General features: G+C 42.1%; 1 protein-coding gene and 5 non-coding genes across 13 annotated transcripts; 3 read left to right on the forward strand and 3 right to left on the reverse strand.

Moving 5' to 3' along the window:
• Positions 1-713: 713 nt before the first annotated feature.
• Positions 714-19,871, reverse strand: LOC124337203 (delta-1-pyrroline-5-carboxylate dehydrogenase, mitochondrial-like). 8 transcript variants are annotated; one of them, XR_006917203.1, is made up of 10 exons: positions 19,659-19,870; positions 19,376-19,466; positions 19,090-19,298; positions 18,919-19,007; positions 18,727-18,861; positions 18,603-18,650; positions 18,323-18,537; positions 18,188-18,260; positions 18,030-18,125; positions 17,753-17,968 (listed from the first exon to the last, which is right to left on the reverse strand). XR_006917203.1 is itself a non-coding variant. In XM_046791305.1 (7 exons), the coding sequence occupies exons 3-7, from the start codon at positions 19,164-19,166 to the stop codon at positions 18,467-18,469; spliced, it is 405 nt and encodes a 134-aa protein (XP_046647261.1). In that variant the 5' UTR covers positions 19,167-19,298; positions 19,376-19,466; positions 19,659-19,871; the 3' UTR covers positions 18,344-18,466. The 8 variants fall into 8 exon arrangements, 2 of the variants coding, with proteins under 2 accessions (XP_046647260.1, XP_046647261.1); XR_006917205.1 differs by lacking the exon at positions 19,659-19,870 and adding an exon at positions 19,546-19,572; XR_006917204.1 differs by lacking the exon at positions 19,659-19,870 and adding an exon at positions 19,532-19,571.
• On the forward strand, positions 7,641-7,722 carry Trnas-cga. The gene has a single exon. It is a non-coding gene; the product is annotated as a tRNA-Ser (tRNA).
• Positions 8,938-9,010, reverse strand: Trnak-uuu. The gene has a single exon. It is a non-coding gene; the product is annotated as a tRNA-Lys (tRNA).
• Positions 9,423-9,504, reverse strand: Trnas-uga. Its single transcript has one exon. It is a non-coding gene; the product is annotated as a tRNA-Ser (tRNA).
• On the forward strand, positions 9,984-10,057 carry Trnai-aau. Its single transcript has one exon. It is a non-coding gene; the product is annotated as a tRNA-Ile (tRNA).
• On the forward strand, positions 10,135-10,216 carry Trnas-cga. The gene has a single exon. It is a non-coding gene; the product is annotated as a tRNA-Ser (tRNA).
• Positions 19,872-20,028: the final 157 nt, after the last annotated feature.

The following is a 20,028-nucleotide window of genomic DNA, read 5'->3' on the forward strand; positions in this document are numbered from 1 at the left end:
AACACCGTCCGCGTCGTGGACGACCTCCTTCGGTACGATTCATCCTTTCCAGAACATGTGATGGGCGTCTGTGCTGTCCTATCGGCGGCCCGGGACGCCGGCATCACGTTCAACATCAAGAAATTCCAGTTTGCCCAACCGCAAGTTCAATGGGTGGGATTCCAAATCCAACAGGGAGGTGTTGCTGTAGACCCCGATAAAGTGCGAGCCATCTCGGACTTCCCGCGTCCGACCAACATCACCGAACTCCGATCGTTTATGGGGCTCGTCGAGCAGCTGGCCGGATTTTCCACGGAGGTGGCCGCCGCCAAGGGCCCTCTACGTCCTCTGCTGAGCGCCCGTAACGCATTCATCTGGACCGAAGACCATGACAGCGCGTTCACGGCAGTCAAAGCCGCACTCACGGCGCCGCCTATCTTGGCCCATTTTGACCCAGATCTGGAAACGTCCCTCCAAGTGGATGCTTCCCGCAAGCAGGGGATGGGTTACGCTCTACTCCAGCGCCACGGATCGATTTGGAAGCTGGTGGATGCCAACTCCCGTTGGTGTACCGACACGGAGTCAAGATACGCCATAGTGGAGTTAGAATTGGCGGCGGTCGAGTGGGCGATGAGGAAATGCCGCTTGTATCTGCTGGGCCTACCTCACTTCCGCATTGTCGTTGATCATCAAGCCCTCGTCACCATCCTCGACAAATATACGCTAGATGCCGTCGAAAATCCAAAACTGCAGCGTTTGAAAGAGCGCCTTTCCCCTTTCATCTTCACAACAGAGTGGCGCAGAGGCCGCGATCACGCCATTCCAGACGCCTTATCTCGAGCTCCTGTCCACGATCCTGGCCCAGACGACGAAGCTGCCAACACGGACGCCTCGTCCTTTGCCCGACACGTTGTGTTGGGTTAGATCCAGGTCCTGCAACGCGACACCGACGACACCGCGGAGCCAGCTCACGGCGTTGAGCCCGACCACCTGCCGGACCCCATGCTGGACCAACTGAGAGCGGTGGCCGCGGCTGACGCCGATTACAGAGACCTTGTGACGGCCATTTCGTCTGGTTTCCCCACTCCCCGAGAGAAAACGTCAATGTCGGTGCGCCAGTATTGGGCCATTCGAGAAGCCTTATCAGTCGATAACGGAATCGCCCTTTTCGGCCGCCGGATCATCGTTCCACTATCCGCCCGGCGCGAGGTATTAGGGAAGCTCCATGCGGCCCACCAGGGGATTGTGCGGATGAAGCGGCGGGCCCGGCAGACGGTCTATTGGCCTGGAATTTCCAACGAAATAACCTTCTTAGTGGAGAGCTGCCAACCATGCCAGGAGCGGCGGCCCCATCACCAACAGGAGCCCCTCTTGCGCGACCCCCTGCCAACGCGGGTGTTTGAGGACGTCTCCACGGACCTTTTCCAGTTCGGCCAGCTTCACGTTTTGGTGTACGTGGATCGCCTATCGGGCTGGCCCGTTGTTCATCGTTGGTTCCACGATCCGTCCGCCCGTGAGGTTTCTCAGGCCATTGTGGAGTCTTTCACCAATCTCGGCGTCCCGGCAAGACTGCGGTCCGACAACGGCCCTCAATTTGAGGCATATGCTTTCCAGTCCATGTTACGCAACTGGGGAGTCGTTTGGGGCAATTCGACCCCGGGCTACTCCCAAAGCAACGGGCATGCCGAGGCGGCGGTGGCAGCCATGAAGGATCTCGTGGCCAAAATTGCGCCAACCGGCGATGTGACGTCGGAAGCTTTCGCCCAGGGGATGCTGGAGTTCCGGAATACCCCCAGAGAAAACGGACTCTCCCCGGCAGAGATGGTGTTCGGCCACCAATTGCGATCCATCGTCCCGGCGCATCGATCCTCCTTCGCGACCCAGTGGCAGAAAATTATGGAAGCAACGGATCGCCAAGCGGAACTCGACGCCGTCATTAAATTCCGCTACGATGAACATGCCCGGCCATTGGGGCCGCTTTCTGTTGGCACAGCCGTACGCGTCCGGGATCCGAAGTCCAAACTGTGGGACAAAGTTGGGGTCATCGTGGCCATCGGTCGGTACCGGTCATACCGCATCAAATTCGCGAGCGGCAGCGTCCTCTGGCGCAACCGACGTTTCATTCGCCCCATGTCGGCGATTCCGGACAGCGGTGCAACTCCTTCCGGCGGGGCGAGCGGCGATGGTGACCACGAGTCGAGCCGCGGCCTAACGGGCGTGAACGACTCCCCCACTCCTTCCGATGCAGCAACTGTTCCGGCCGCAAGCGATCAACATCTAAGTCCAACTGTACGACGCGGCACGCGCGCACGAAGAAACAAAGTCCATTTCGAGTGTGACGGATTCTAACTACGGGCTCAACTTTGTCAGTCTCCTTTACTTTGTGGCCCAGATTATGTGTAAGATGCCCTTATTCTTGTGTGTGTTCCGTTTTCCCCACCTCTGCCCCGGCATTTGTTTATTCCTTTATTTTTGTTTGTGTTAAGCGGTTCGCCGCTCGTTGTCCGTCTTCACCGCTTGGGACGGGTTGTTGTGTACGTGGCAACGTCGCTTGCAACCGCCAAGGGCTACTTGCCGGTAAAGGCAGTTGGCTTGGCTTAGAGGCTGGAAGCAGTCGCACGATTTGTGTGCTTACCCTGAATACAATTACGATCGCCCTTAGCGACCGAACAAAGACATAACAGAGACAAAGGCACATTATTCAATAATAGTCGCCCTGTGTTAAGGGTACCACCAAGTAAGTTGACGTGTGGAATGACCGCTTGTCAATACTATTCTGGGGTAGGCCTAACACTATGGGAACGTACACATTTACACACGATTTATGGGTATAGCTCTAGTTCTACAGTAGCTACAGTATTACTGGCGCCGGGCGGCGTCAGGTTGCAGCATCATCAGCTGTGCGGAGCAACGCTTCGTTACACTACAAAACATTTGATCAAGTGAAGCCAGAAGTGATTTCTAGTCATTTTTTTGGAGAACATCCAAGTTTAAAATCAGTAGGAGGATTACACAGTGAGAGAAGAACGAAAGGTCTTTAGGTCTTTGTATATGTGATGGTCCTGGACAAGAAAAGTCAAGACAAGACAAACTAAACAACGGGGTGACCCTGGATAAGGCATGCTCTCAACAATGGTCCGTTCGAGTGGTAAGAACAGTCAGGTTCATCGAAGTCGAGGTCTGTGATCGTAACCCAGGTTTAGATAGTTTTTAAAAGTAGATGAGAGACAACAAGTACGCGTTGCCGAGAATACACCTTACAATCATGACCAGCGTCTTGAAGTCAGCGCGTTGTTGCACCAGGAACCAGTGAAGACGGCAGAGGAGGATGAGAAGGTCAGAGTTCACCTGTAAAACAGCAGAAGAAGTTCCGCTGCCAAGTAATTGTCGCTGGAAAAGGTTTCCAAGTTTAAGCATGCCATTTCAGCGATTTCCCAACACTTGGACAAATGAAAATTTTTGCTTGAAAACAGTAAAACAACAGAAAAGTAATTGCCAATTTAACGACGATTTTTGAAAATTATAGTTTCGGTTGCTCGCTACCTCTGGCGAGACTCGAACTCGCAATCCCCGGCTTAGGAGGCCGGTCCCTTATCCATTAGGCCACAAGGGCTGGGTAATAATGAATCTCCTATTCGAGCAATGACGTTATATTGCAAGGCTTTTCCTAGAAGATAGCCAAACGTCCCATGTTATACAAGATTCCTTCGGTAATGTCCTTCGGGAATTTTTTTAAACGTTAAAGAGACAAAAAATCGAGGTTAAACAAAAGTGGCGGAGGCTTCGCCCCGCCACCCCACGTCGCACTTCATGTTCAGATTAAGTTAAAGTAACACTTATTACTATAGTAACAATACAATTATACCATGCGGTCACATGTTGCATTACATAAGTCTTGGCTAATAGATAGCGAGCTACCATCATACCCATTTTTTTCTTCCAATAATACAACAATGATGGTATAATGGTCATCAACCCAGCCTGCCATTCGCATGGTTAGAGGTTCGAACCTCCATCAAGTCGGAAAAAAAAACTAAGTTTAAAATTTTTGAAAAATTCCTCTTAATAAGCTTTCCGAGGTAAATGGAAGTGGAAGATCGGTGGTAACTCTTCACGACCGCAAGAAGATCTTTATGACCGAGGAGAGGACAGAGGAAGATTGGAGAGATGACCCAGAGCTTGAAAATGAATATAATCTAACATTTTTAAAATGTTTCTCAACTTCTTGGTTGATGACTAACTGTTAAAAAAGGAGGCATAGAAATTTTAATGACAGCCAAATTTATTAAAATCAAGATAAAAAATAGTAAACAAAAAGAGGTAATAATAAAACAAAAAGGGTTAAAAAAATAAAAGTGGGAAAATACAAAGTAAAAAGAAGAATAAAGACAAATCGAAATGGAACATAAAAACCAAATCAAATAATTAATACTCTCCACTCCCATAGCAGAAAACTTTTCTTGCTAGAAAAGATCCAAACTTTTTTTTTCTTTTTGTTTACACTGCTGAGCATGCACTGACAGTTGGAAGGTTACGCAAAAAAGCGAATTCACTAACTAGGATTCGGCAACCAGCTAGGTAACAAATACGCATATTAAATTTCTAAAACAGTAATACAAACAAATGAAAACCCCGTTACGCAATGTATCAAATTTTGACAGAATTATGTACAAAATTTGGTGACGATTGGTCATTCAGGGAAGAAACGTATAAAGGAACACTAAATGGACATTAAACCCTCTGAATTTCACTACTAGCTACTACTACCCTACCCCCTATACCCAACACCCTATATTGTTAAGGACCTTCGTATATAAATATACCTCAGGGATAAACATATAGAGATTACCGTCTGTGGACATCGTCTCACTCTTGAAAACCATGTTTTTTGAATAATCTTAACTACAAACTCTATTCACCGTGCCGCACTCATTTTTGGTGAAAAGCCGTCGCCAGGCGCTAGCAGTTGTTTAAGTTCACGCGGCGCGTTACGATTTTAGATCATTAAAGAACCAAAGAGTTTTGCAAATTATACCCACCAAACTATTAGGTACACCCCCCTTTTTTCAGTGCATTCTTATGGCACTACGTGTCCTAGAAAAAATGCAATAACTCTTGAACCGCTTGGGCTAGATTTTTTTCCTTTTTTCCCTGAGTAGATCTAATGATGATCTACATTTTTTTAACACATGAAGTTGTCGTAGGATTAACTCCCACGGCGCTACGGTATCGTTCAGTTTATTAGGTACACCCGTTTTTCCCCATATGCGCCGTGTTAAATACGGCGTTTTCAAAAATTTACAAAAAATACTAAAAGTTAAGCTAAAATCTTTTTCTTTGTGCCAAAAGATGCACAATTCCCCACTCTATACGAATATAAAGAATGATTTACAATAAAATCAACTCAGAGAACCCTTCCCTTTACCCTAAAGTTTTCCACTTCAACATTTTTACGGCAAAATAATAACTGGCGCTGTCGCCACCAGAGGCACCGCAAGATACGGGCTGTTGCTACCAGCCTACCTAGCCATTGTGCCGATGTATCGCTGAATTAATTCGGGCGTAATCATATTCCATGCTTTCTCGAGTTCCATCCAAATGGTTTTCACGGTGACTCGGTCGGATTCTTCTAGCCTAGATTTTACAAAATCCCAGACCTGCTCAATAGGATTTAAATCCGGGCTCTGAGGAGGCCAAACCATGGCTTTAACCCTCCTAGACTCAAATAACAAATTTTAGAAATAATAATTAGGCGAGAATTCATTTGTCTACCTAATTTTTCTTTTCTTTCTAAATATCCTCGACAAAGATGTGACGAATGTTTAGGATCACTGTCTTCTTGATAGACAAATCCTTCTCCGAGTAACCGAAGACTTCCTGGCACTGCCTAGTATAAAATTTTACTATCATTCGTGCTAAAAAAAAACAAAATAGAATTTTTTTTTTACCTGACGAATCAAAATTTGGTGATAAGTTTGCTTAGTCATGATCCCTACTATTCTGTGCAGTGGTAAAGCTCCTTTGGCACAAATTGCCCCCCCCAACACATTACCGAACCCCCTCCAAATTTTACAGTTGGTACAAGGCACTCATTCCTATATCTTTCGCCGGGTTTTATTCTGACAAATGTGCGTCGATGTGTTCCAAAGACTTCTACTTTAGTTTCATCAGTAAGCAATACTTGATTCCACTGTTCTACAGTCCAATTTACATGTTCTTGAGCAAATTTTAGGTGTTTTCGTATATAAGCTTTCCTGAGAAGAGGTTTTTTGCACGCAACTAAGCCGTTCATATCAAAACTTTGCAGGGATCGACGCACAGTAAACATTGAAATTGGGTTACTTATCGCGGAGTTGACTTCTTGAGTAAGAAGAGGCAAAGTTTTTCTACGATCTCGTTTTGACAATAATTGCAAATATCTAGCAGTTGCATCGGAAATTTTAGGTTTGCAAGAAGTCGTCCTTTCTCTTTTTCCTATGCATTCTGTCTCATTAAATCTATTGATAGCCTGCTTTACTGCGTTTACACTACGGCCTAGAACAAGAGAAATTTTACGTAACGAAGCACCTTCCTGTCTTAGTGTCACAATTTTAGATTTTTACATCACAGTCAAATCACTCGCTCTCCCCATTTTTACCTTTGGACAGGAATTTTTTATGGCGTGATCACCACAACTTGTAACTTGAGAATAAATGAAGGCTCGATAAAATTGCGGGTAAAAGAAACAATCGGAAACAATGTAGTCATTTTCTTGGAGGTTAGGCAAGATATTCTAAAATGAACAAAGAGAATTTTCCTGTTTAATGACATTGATTCTTTCAATTTATTCCCGTCGAGGAGGCGAGGTAATATATCTGATTCTACCCCAAACCCTATTCTCTGAGAGCTGGCGGCTGGTAGCAACAGCCCGTATCTTGCAGTTCCTCTGGTGGCGACAGCGCCAGTTATTATTTTGCCGTAAAAATGTTGAAGTGGAAAACTTTAGGGTATAGGGAAGGGTTCATAAGTGGGGGTTAATCCTACGACAACTTCATGTGTAAAAAAAATGTAGATCATCATTATATCTATTCAGGTAAAAAAGGAAAAAAATCTAGCCCAAGCGGTTCAAGAGTTATTGCATTTTTTCTAGGACAAGTAGTGCCATAAGAATGCACTGAAAAAAGGGGGGGTGTACCTAATAGTTTGGTGGGTACTATAGATTTTCGAGATTCAGTCCATTCACAGAAACCACTGGACCAAAGCCCTCAATAAAAGAATGCATAGAATCATTGATACAGTTTAGCATAACGTGGTAGTACTCCAGGTCGTTTAAGGCGCATACTGACTTTACACCGCAAAAGAGAGTTCTCCCTGGAGGTAAATTTTCTTTCATCGAAATGTCAATTTCAGATTCTCTTGGATAACGCAAATCAAATTCTTCTTCTTTTTCATACGCCTGCTTGTCTTCGCGAGTTGCATAGCAAAGAATACAACAGTTGTCACCAGAAAACTTGGTTCATGCTAATTCATAGGTCTGTTAGCTAAATTGGTTCAAACATCGTGCTAATATCGCGGAGGTCATGAGTTCGATCCTCTTACGGGCCACTGTAATTCTTCCATTAAATATTTTCCAGTCTCAAAAGGTACTGATAGTTTCTAAATATTTTGCTCCAGTAGTTAATGCAGATATGGCCGAGTGGTTAAGGCGACTGACTCGAAATCAATTTCCATCTTGGAGCGTAGGTTCGAATCCTGCTATCTGCGTTTTGTGGCATTTTATGAATGTAACTACAAAACATTTGATCAAGTGAAGCCAGAAGTCATTTCTAGTCATTTTTTGGGAGAACATCCAAGTTTAAAATCAGTAGGAGGATTACACAGTGAGAGAAGAACGAAAGGTCTTTAGGTCTTTGTATATGTGATGGTCCTGGACAAGAAAACTCAAGACAAGACAAACTAAGCAACGGGGTGACCCTGGATAAGGCATGCTCTCAACAATGGTCCGTACGAGTGGTAAGAACAGTCAGGTTCATCGAAGTCGAGGTCTGTGATCGTAACCCAGGTTTAGATAGTTTCTAAAAGTAGATGAGAGACAACAAGTACACGTTGCCGAGAATGCACCTTACCATCATGACCAGCGTCTTGAAGTCAGCGCGTTGTTGCTCCAGGAACCAGTGAAGACGGCAGAGGAGGATGAGAAGGTCAGAGTTCACCTGTAAAACAGCAGAAGAAGTTCCGCTGCCAAGTAATTGTCGCTGGAAAAGGTTTCCAAGTTTAAGCATGCCATTTCAGCAATTTCCCAACACTTGGACAAATGAAAATTTTTGCTTGAAAACAGTAAAACAAGAGAAAAGTAATTGCCAATTTAACGACGATTTTCGATAATTATAGTTTCGGTTGCTCGCTACCTCTGGCGAGACTCGAACTCGCAATCCCCGGCTTAGGAGGCTGGTCTCTTATCCATTAGGAAACAAAGGCTGGGTAATGTTGAATCTCCTATTCGAGGAATGACGTTATATTGCAAGGCTTTTCCTAGAAGATAGCCAAACGTCCCATGTTATATAAACATATAGAGATTACCGTCTGTGGACATCGTCTCACTCTTGAAAACCATGTTTTTTGAATAATCTTAACTTCAAACTCTATTTACAGCTTTCGAGTTCTATAAGTGGACATACATTTACTATTGCAATTAGTTGTATCAAATAGCAAGGCTTTCTACTCTCACAATGAGGGATACTCTTTCTCACTATCTCATTTCATTATTTGTGTATGTTCCACGACCTATATCCGAATGTACTTCCTTTTGGTTCGCAATTTCCCTACATCGAAGGAAAATAAAGAAACACCATGAGAACTCGTTTGGTCGTCTATGAACATCTATGAATTCTGCCCATAATGGTGAATGATTTCAAACGATATTAACTTGATAATTTATGGTGGAAAACCACCAATACTAACTTAAATCAAAACGGTAGCCGCCCGATAAGGGACTTGAACCCTTGACCTCAGGATTAAAAGTCCCGCGCTCTACCGTCTGAGCTAACCGGGCTTAATAATTGGTATTGCAATAGTTTTCCGTTAGAGTTCATTTTTAAATTTTACGATTTCTTATAGATCTTTTACGGACGGAAGTACGGACGTTTTTCTATTCTTCGTAAACAAAATGGGTACACATTTTTTCATCATATAATTTGTCTCTGACTACATTTGATGTTTGTAAACTACACTTAAAGACCGCCATAATGCATTTCGGGACTGGCCTCTGAAAAATAGACACGTTTCTGGAAACGCCAAGTGACAGGTCATGGCTCCACGGTTCCGAGATAGATCCTGGGACCTAGGATACCCATTACTGCACAGTTCATATTTGTAATCATGCGTAAATTTCAGATAATAGTAAACGATTGAAAATGAGTTGTTCCACTAGAAAATACTAGCACGTGAAACAGATGGCAATTCACCGCAGTTGGTAGGGTTCGAACCTACGCCCTCAGAGAGGAATAGATTTCAAGTCTATCGCCTTAACCACTCGGCCACAACTGCCCTAAATTTCAAACAATCTAGTAATAATGATTATTTTGGTTTACCAAAATTTCCGTTTTACCTTACTGAAGAGCAGGTTGAATGAGAGATGCAAAATCCTAGCACTTTGTTTAAGTGTAGGTCGTGTGGCCTAATGGATAAGGCGTTGGACTTCTATGAAAGTAGTTATCCGAAAATTGCGGGTTCTAGTCCCGCCACGATTAATAGCATATGACGAAATTATTAGTTCATGATGAGTAGTAGTTAACCACAAACCATGGGGAATCATGTCAGATCAATAAAACTACAAATATATCTCGAACACTCAATGAATATCACTGGCTTGCATTGCCTTCACAGTGACGATTGAAATTGGCTGCTGATATAGCGTTGCTTGGTAGATAACTTAAATCATTCTCTCTAAAGACACACAGAGTATATCTAACTGATGATGAATGAACCTTTGATTAATAAATTAATAAATAAATTATGATTTCATAGGCCTGTTAGCTCAGTTGGTTAGAGCGCCGTGCTAATAACGCGGAGGTCATGAGTTCGATCCTCTTACGGGCCACTGTAATACTTCCATTAAATATTTTCCACTCTAAAAAGGTACTGATAGTTTCTAAATATTTTGCTAGAGTAGTTAATGCAGATATGGCCGAGTGGTTAAGGCGACTGACTCGAAATCAGTTTCCATCTTGGAGCGTAGGTTCTAATCCTTCTATCTGCGTTTTGTGGCATTTTATTGGTGAATGTAACTACAAAACAGTTGATCAAGTGAAGCCAGAAGTGATTTCTAGTCATTTTTTTGGAGAACATCCAAGTTTAAAATCAGTAGGAGGATTACACAGTCAGAGAAGAACGAAAGGTCTTTAGGTCTTTGTATATGTGATGGTCCTGGACAAGAAAAGTCAAGACAAGACAAACTAAGCAACGGGGTGACCCTGGATAAGGCATGCTCTCAACAGTGGTCCGTACGAGTGGTAAGAACAGTCAGGTTCATCGAAGTCGAGGTCTGTGATCGTAACCCAGGTTTAGATAGTTTCTAAAAGTAGATGAGAGACAACAAGTACACGTTGCCGAGAATGCACCTTACCATCATGACCAGCGTCTTGAAGTCAGCGCGTTGTTGCTCCAGGAACCAGTGAAGACGGCAGAGGAGGATGAGAAGGTCAGAGTTCACCTGTAAAACAGCAGAAGAAGTTCCGCTGCCAAGTAATTGTCGCTGGAAAAGGTTTCCAAGTTTAAGCATGCCATTTCAGCAATTTCCCAACACTTGGACAAATGAAAATTTTTGCTTGAAAACAGAAAAACAACAGAAAAGTAATTGCCAATTTAACGACGATTTTCGATAATTATAGTTTCGGTTGCTCGCTATCTCTGGCGAGACTCGAACTCGCAATCCCCGGCTTAGGAGGCCGGTCCCTTATCCATTAGGCAACAAAGGCTGTGTAATGTTGAATCTCCTATTCGAGGAATGACGTTATATTGCAAGGCTTTTCCTAGAAGATAGCCAAACGTCCCATGTTATATAAACATATAGTGATTACCGTCTGTGGACATCGTCTCACTCTTGAAAACCATGTTTTTTGAATAATCTTAACTACAAACTCTATTTACAGCTTTCGAGTTCTATAAGTGGACATAATAATAATAATAATAATAATGTAATACATATTTAACGTGCACTTTTACAAATAATATGGACAAAGGCACGGCAATGACTTGGGGAAGAGGAAGCATATAAATTTCAGTTTTCAAAAGCAACACGACAGAGATGGGTTTTCAAGGAGGAGCGGAACTGTGCCAACGTTGTAGAAGATCTCACGGAAAAGGGTAATGCGTTCCAGATTGCTGGGCCAGCATATGAGAAGGAGGTGGAGCCATACTTCTTTGTTTTGATTCTTGGTACAACAAGCTCAGGACGGGAGGACAAACGACGAATAGAACTGGGTGGCTCGTAGCGCGCGACAAGGGAAGTCAAATAGCTTGGTGCAGTACCATTTAGGCAATTAAACATAAGCAACGATATCTTGAAATCAATGCGTTGGCGGACGGGAAGCCAATGAAGGGATTTAAGACACGGAGTGATGTGGTCACGTCTATTGCAGCCAGTCGCGAGTCGAGCAGCCCAATTTTGGACCTTTTGAAGCACACATAGCTTTGATTCAGGACATCCGACCAGAAGAGAGTTGTTGCAATCAAGAGTAGAGAGAACGAATGCATGGAGCAGTTGAGCCAGGGCAGGTTTCGACAGAAATCTCTTCATCCGGGAAATACGGCTGAGGTGAAATAGAGCCTTCTTCCGGGTGGCCAAAATTTGGGCTTCCATAGATAGCTGAGAGTCAAGCCCAGCACCAAGGTAGTGGACCAAAGTAGACGGGAGAACTGGAGAAGAACCTACCATTAGCGGCATGCTAATAGGCTTTACACGCGATGAATCGGAGAAAACGAGAAGACAGTCTGTCTTTGCTTCATTCAGCTTCAGTTTGTTTGCCGTCATCCATTCCTTCGTCTCAGCAATGCACCGCGATAACGCAGCAAAAGCAACTTTCTGAGTGGAGCCGTCAGATTTCAGCACAAAGCGAACCATGTGTTGGGTATCATCTGCATAGAAATGAACCGGGACGTCATATTGATTGGCAATGTCGCAAACTGGTGCAGTGTACAGGATGTAAAGAATGGGTCCGAGAACCGATCCTTGAGCAACACCATATCTCAGAGGTTTAGGAGTGGATGAGACACCTCGGAGGCTGACAGATTGACAACGGTCCGACAGATAGGAAGAGAACCAAGAAAGCGCAACTCCAGTTACCCCGTAACGTACGGAGAGGCGATTCAATAAGGTGGAGTGATCGATAGTGTCAAAGGCAGCACTTTGATCTAGCAACGAAAGTAGCACAGCATCACCAGCATCAACGGCCATTCGCATGTCGTTGACAACTCGAAGGAGTGCCGTTTCTGGAGAATGATGTCGACGATAAGCAGATTGCACCGGAGCGAAGAGGTCGAAAAAGTTGAGGTGAGCGGTGAGTTGCTTCACAGCGACACGCTCAACGAGCTTAGACAGAAAAGACAGGTTCGACACTGGCCGGTAATTTGACAAATCGTCGGGACATAAGCTAGATTTCTTCAGAAGTGGTGTGATGAAAGCGATTTTCATCCCCTTCGGAAAAACGCCACTAGAGAGAGACAGGTTTATTATGGTCGTGATTGGAATAGCCAGGACGTCTACGAATTCCTTAAGGAGGGAAGTTGGAAGAGGGTCAAGCGGTGAAGACTTTGCTGGGCACGACATGATCAGAGCAACTGTCTCGCAGATAGTGATGGGCCGAAACAGAGAGAAATCACACTTCAGGTTGACAGATTCATCAAGACTTGGAAAGGAGTCAGTGGAATCTAAGACAGAACGAATAGTCGAGATCTTGGTGTCAAAATAAACGCTGAATCGCTCTACCAAAGATGACAGTGAGTCATGATCCGGGAGTCGCAGTGCAGGCTTCTTAAGGAGAAAAGAGTCGACCAGTTTGAAGAGAGAACGTTTACCAGCAGACTCGGTTATCTTCTGAGTGATGAAAGATGATTTCTTCTCGAAAATCAGTTTCTTTAAAGCTTCACGGGCGTTAGTAAGGCACTCTCGGTCGATGGTAAGACCCCTAGCACGATATTTCCGTTCCCATCTCCTGAGGCTCCGCCGGCAGGTACGAATCTCTTCACAGTCCCAGGGATTGTCAGGTCTCACCGTAAGACGCTTAGTGATCAGGGGAGCGTGCTTGTCAAGAACCGCCCGGACATCGGTGTTGTATTGGGCAAGTAAACTCGCAGTGTCGTTCTCTGGATCGATGAATATTGAAGAGGCAAGAAGATCGGAAACGAAGGCTTCACGGTCAATTGACTTCAGCCTCCTAAACACCACTGACTTTTGAGGACGCACCAGTCGATGCACTTTAACAAGAGTATGGACAGCAAAATGGTCACTGATGAGATCAGAGGTGTAGCAATGCATGACAAAGTTATCAGCAAGACGGGAGAGAACCAAATCAAGTAGGCGACCAGAGACGTGAGTCGGTGTAGAGACATGTTGGCACAAGCCGAAGGAATCAAGAGTAGCAAGGAACTTACGACCAATAGAACATGCATTGTCATCGACATGGATATTAAAATCACCAAGAATCAGGAGTTTTCCAGCACCGACAGAGAGAATTTCAAGGTAGTCGGAAAAGTCAGAGAGAAACTTTGGACAGCTCACTGAAGGTGGTCGATAAATAATTGCAATTTTGACAAACACAGTATTTACTGTCAATGATATGGCTAAGTGCTCAGAAAATGGTGACTCAAAAACAATGGGGAGACGGTTGACACGAATCGTTGAACGGTGAATGACAGCAATCCCACCACCTCGTCGACCAACTCTTGGCACATGGATACCAACGTATCCTTCAGGAATGGTATTGGCCAAAATCTCATCTCCATGCTCAGGTGTAAGCCAGGTCTCAGTAATGGCAAGGACATCAAGATCAAAAGTGAGAAGATGGTGGTGGATAACGTCGGGTTTTGAGGCAACTGATCTCGCATTAAGTAGACCAATGGGCAGGAACTTCTTTGATGCTCTCAATCTCTTCACACAAACACCACTCCTGCAGCCACGATAATTACTTGGTGTCAAACTGGAGCCCTTGTCAAGCCTCAGACGTAAAATAGTGGCAGTGGCACTGGGTGACAGCGGAGGTAGGAGAGAGCCACGAAGAGAAAGGAACAACAGACGACATTCTGCCCAAGGCATATTGCGAGCACTGACAGTGACAGCCAGCTTAGTAAAGTTAATAATAATTAACAGCAAAAGTCAGCCATCAGGCAGTAGAAAAAGACAGTTACCAGCACACACAAAATTCCGTTCAAAAAAGAGAAGACACACTGTTGTTACACAGAAAAAACTGAAAAATATCGGGAGCCCCGTTAGGACGCAGCCTCTCAGGGCGCAGACCAGCAGACGACATACATTTACTATTGCAATTAGTTGTATCAAATAGCAAGGCTTTCTACTCTCACAATGAGGGATACTCTTTCTCACTATCTCATTTCATTATTTGTGTATGTTCCACGACCTATATCCGAATGTACTTCCTTTTGGTTCGCAATTTCCCTACATCGAAGGAAAACAAGATTCCTTCGGTAATGTCCTTCGGGATTTTTTAAACGTTAAAGAGACAGAAAATCAAGGTTAAATAGTAGATAAATACATACTATTATGTTTGGAAAATTTTGTTTCCCTTTATTCTCTTAAATTAATTGATTTTTATTAACTAATAGACTAATAATCTGTCAATATTATCATAATATTCGTAATATTCGAAGTCACACCACTCATAATATTATGAGTGGTGCGACTTAGGTGTGGCGGTGGCTTCGCCCCGCCACCCCACGTCGCACTTCATGTTTAGATTAAGTTAAAGTAACACTTATTACTATAGTAACAATACAAATATATCATGCGGTCACATGTTGCATTACATGAGTCTTGGCTAATAGATAGCGAGCTACCATCATACCCATTTTTTCCCTTCTATAAATGTAACAATGATGGTCTAATGGTTATCAACCCAGGCTGCCATTCGCATGGTTCGAAGTTCGAATCTCGATCAAGTCGCAGAAGAAAACTAAGTTTGTAATTTTTGAAAAATTCCTCTTAATAAGCTTTCGGAGGTAAATGGAAGTGGAAGATCGGTGGTAACTCTTCACGACCGCAAGAAGATCTTGATGACCGAGGAGAGGACAGAGGAAGAAGGGAGAGATGACCCAGAGCTTCAAAATGAATATAATCTAACATTTTTTAAATGTTCCTCAACTTCTTGGTTGATGACTAACTGTTAAAAAAGGAGGCATAGAAATTTTACTGACAACCAAATTTATTAAAATCAAGATAAAAAATAGTAAACAAAAACAGGTTATAATAAAACAAAAAGTGTTAAAAAAATAAAAGTGCGAAAATATAAAGTAAAAAGAAGAATAAAGACGAAATCGAAATCGAACATAAAAACCAAATAAAATAATTAATACTCTCCACTCCCATAGCAGAAAACTTGTCTTGCTTGGGAAAATCCAAACTTTTTTTTTCTTTTTGTTTACACTGCTGAGCATGCACTGACAGTTGGACGGTTACGCAAAAAAAGCGAATTCACTGCCTAGGATTCGGCAACCAGCTAGGTAACAAGTACGCAAATTAAATTTTTAAAACATTAATGAAAACAAATGAAAACCCCGTTACGCCATGTATCAAATTTTGACAGAATTATGTACAAAATTTGGTGACGATTGGTCATTCAGGGAAGAAACGTATAAAGGAACACTGAATGGACATTAAACCCTCTGAATTTCACTACTAGCTACTACTACCCTACCCCCTATACCCCACACCCTTTATTGTTAAGGACCTTCGTATACAAGATTCCTTCGGTAATGTCCTTCGGGCATTTTTTAAACGCCGGGGAGTGGATCCTAACGAAAAAAACATCTACGCGTAATTTTTGTATTAACATTACTAGAAATGGAAAATTGTCTATTTGCTCGAACAACATCATTTTCCCAATCCCAAAAAGCAGCTCGTTGAGTTGACTATTTTACAGACTAGAAACAGACATTTTTCAGGTCTGTACACCATTCATGATTATATTAAAAAATACACTATTTGGCAGTAGAAAACAATTTATTTAATTATAATAGTTTATCACACATACGAACCATGAATGTTTTATTTTTAGAAAGTTAAATAAAATTGTTGCGAAAATCAAAACTTATGTTTTCAAACTTGAGTATGGAGGTGATTTCAGTAGACAACCAAGTAGGGGATTAGGGGCCTTGGTGTAGTAGAAAGTAGCAGCAGTCTTGTATTATTCCATCCCACAGTGGTTTAGTACTTGGAGACCTCGTTGTTGTGAAGTATGGCAGCTTGTGGTGATTTGGTATCGGCCATATCCAGGAGACATCAGTGCACCCGTGGTCGACCCAGCCTTAAACAATATAACACATATCAGCGCTATCTAATCAATGAAACAATACAGTTTAAAAATTTAATGTTCTTGTCAACAACCAAAAATGAGATAAAATTGATTCACAACTAAAAATAAAATGAATATTTACCCATGATTGGAAACCGATTTAATACGGTAAAGAAGACAGTTGTGACACACAGTGAGCTGCAGTAGGTTGTAGTCTAGTACTTGGACACTTCGGTGAAGATCGCTCTGATGGTGAATATCTGGAGACTCGGTGTAGTAGCTGCAAGCAGAATATAATTTGGAGCATCAGTATAGTGAGCTAAAAAAGCGTAGATTGTAGTGTAACGTTAAAGGTTGGACCTTGAACTATGGTGTTGTAGAACTTGGAAGACTCAGTGCAGTACTCAGGCGCTTGCGTGATGTGACTCGGGGCAGATTAAGTTTTCGACTTGTACTTTGGAGCCTTGGTGGTGTAGTACTCTGGAGCCTGTTAATGTAGTAAGTTGTGTTGCGTATCAAGTACTATTCTTTCGCTGCTGTTACTTTGTATACACCATACCCAGGAAACAACAGTGTAGTCGAACCAGCCATTAACGATGGAACGTCCAACAGCAGCATGTCGCCATAGTTAACTAGAAAATTAACATATACATAGTTAAACGTTTATATACAACAGTAACGAGCATATTTACCAACAGTCAATAAATATCCTTGTAAAGAAACGGAATATTTACCCATTGTTGCGAACCAGTAATACGATGAAGAAAAATCCTTGGTACAGGTAGTGCACTGAAGTTGTTGCCTTGTCCGTGATGATCAGTTTACTGGTGTCTCTGGCCTTTTCTATCTCCTTTTATACGATTTATTTCTCACCCTCGCTTCTTAGCCTTGCGGTATTGTACCTGCTTGATGATGATTAAACACGTTAAATTCTCACCCAACATCTACACTACTCCATGACACGTTTTACGGACATGTTGTATGAAAAACAAATTATCTTGAGAAATTCTTTCATTTACTAAATCGCTTTCTTCATGACAACGATCATGTGCCATCAGAAAAGCCGTCAGAAATAGCTGCTTTTGCCACGAAGGGTAGAATCAACGTGCTCCACATTAGCAGATGAATGAAGCAAATGGTAATTCTTCCCTCCACACTCGCCAACCAAACGTGGCAAATTCCGTAGCGGTCAACATTTTCTCCTACTTGCTTCCACAACCAGTCGACTGTACTGTTTCAAAAAAAAAAAAAAATAGCAATAGAATTTCGTCGGTACCATCAGGTATCTAAAAATATTACAGAACAGATCCTGTGAAATTAATGGCGCTTAGATGCGTCGAGTTGGTAATCGCTCGTCCAAAAGTAGGACCCTCTGCAGGCAAGAAATTCACTACGCCAGGAAGAATTCCACTTTCTTCCATCAATCGGAATGCTATATAGTTCGACAACAATGCTGTGTCAGAGGGTTTCCACAGAACAACATTTCCCTAATCACAAAACCATTCTAAACATAAATAAATTCTTAAATAAAGAATGGTTGAAGAGTACCATAATCGCAGGGGCATATGCAAGGTTTCCTCCAATGGCTGTGAAATTGAATGGAGAAATAGCGGCGATAAATCCTTCCAACACTCTATGTCGAACCTACACATGAATTAAGTTAATCTTAAAGTTTATGGTTTCTTTAATGTAAATAAATATTTTACCGAATTTTGTATCGAAGGAACAACGTTTACTGGTTGATAATCATACAATCGTTGAGCAAACTCTGCAATAAATCTATTTTTATAAAACTTCTTGAGTAACGTCATCAATACCAATATGTTCTATATTTGTTTTACCGCAAAAAATCCGCTAATTCACAAGCTGCATCAATTTCAGCTTGATAAACTGTTTTGCCTTGTCCCAGCATGGTAGATGCATTGAGTTGACTACGATATTTTGTGGAAACCAAATCTCCGGCTTTAAAAAAAATATAAACTTTTTTATTCAAAGGAACCTTCTACCACGCGCTTCTGGCTTTCAATGAAACGCCAAAAGCTTTTTGTAGTAGTTCCTAATTCCATGGAAATAAAAAATTAAGAAACAAAAATAACCCCTTTTAAAAAAAAAGTAAACTACGGGAGAAGCATAGCAGAATATCGCGATCTTTTTCTGATGGTTAGAGGGCTGCAATTTAATAAATAAAAAAACAAAACAATAAGCACGTCAATAAATGTGGTTTAAAACGGAAGAAATAGAATACCATTGTCTGATAAATGAACATCATCAGTCCAATATTCTTTGCCATCAATAACAATTGGAATTTCTTCAACAGCAGATTGCCTATGTTGTAATGCATTTTCCAAGGCAACTCTTTCTTCGATGCTTTTCAAATAACCTAAATATGATAAACAAATAATGAAACCATCAAATCATAAGTAATTTTAACTTTTACCTAAAATAGGTTCATTTGCCAAATTAATTGGCTGAGCAATAGGTTTTTGAATAATAGATGGTCCACCCAAAAATCTAACAAATGATTTCCTATAAAGTGGGCAAACGTATATATAAATGTTGTACGCTTAGTTTTAACTCATTTATAGTCAACATTTTAAAACTTATTTACCCAACAAAAAGTCTCGGTAACCAAAGTCTCTGTGCTGATGAAAGATGAAGAGTATTTTTGGAAACAGATGAAATCATTTTAAAAATTTTGATGGTAGTAATAGACCTCTGGCAACACAACGGTACTTTCCACTATCAGACTCCTGTAACTTTGGGATTGTCAGGTGAAGGGTGTTGATAGCTCCTGGCTTGTTGAGTATATCATGCATGCTGTGTTTCAAAGAGAATATGGCATTAGGAGTTGAGCAGAGCAGGCGCTATGAATTTTGTCTGCAAATTTGACATACCGATTTGTACTGTGCTTTGGCAAGTGCCACTCTAGCTGAAATTTGACAAATGGTCCAGATTCTTTGACGACTTGGCAGGTATACTCGGCCTCTACATTGTAAAATTTAGTAAAATATATCAAAACTGTTAAAATTCAAGAAGAACTTATCACAAACCACTTTAATCTCACTTTTTCTTCTTCACTTTGTTCTCTTTAGTCTTTACTCGTGTTGAATTGCGCATTAAAATACAAACACAAAGGAAAAAGTATTGTTTTTATGAAGTTACTCTAATAAAGATTACCCGAAGGGTTTCTTCTGCTGTCATGATTCAAAGAATTTGCTAGATGTTGCTAGAAATAGTTTTCCAGTTTAATCAGCAGTCCAGTTTAAGAATTCTTCTGAAAACAACTTTTTTCTCTTGTTGTTGACACTACTGAGCACTGACTGCACTACACTGACAGTTAGAAGGTTAAGCAAACAAAGCGAATTCACTAACTTGGATTCGGCAACCAGCTAGGTAATAAACACGCAAATTAAATTTCTAAAACAGTAATAAAAACCAATGAAACCCCGTCACGACATGTATCAAATTTTGACAGAATTATGTACAAAATTTGGTGACGATTGGTCATTCAGGGAAGAAACGTATAAAGGATAACTAAATGGACATT

The sequence above is a fragment of the Daphnia pulicaria genome, chromosome 4, assembly GCF_021234035.1.
Source record: "Daphnia pulicaria isolate SC F1-1A chromosome 4, SC_F0-13Bv2, whole genome shotgun sequence".
Classification (NCBI taxonomy): domain Eukaryota; kingdom Metazoa; phylum Arthropoda; class Branchiopoda; order Diplostraca; family Daphniidae; genus Daphnia; species Daphnia pulicaria.

Coding starts and splice junctions, on each gene's coding strand:
- LOC124337203 (XM_046791304.1), bottom strand. CDS start 18,393: ATGCTGGGACAAGGCAAAACAGTTTATCAAGCTGAAATTGATGCAGCT. Junction 18,261..18,322: donor GAATTAGCGGATTTTTTGCG/GTAAAACAAATA, acceptor TTATAAAAATAG/ATTTATTGCAGAGTTTGCTC. Junction 17,969..18,029: donor CATATGCCCCTGCGATTATG/GTACTCTTCAAC, acceptor TTTTGTGATTAG/GGAAATGTTGTTCTGTGGAA.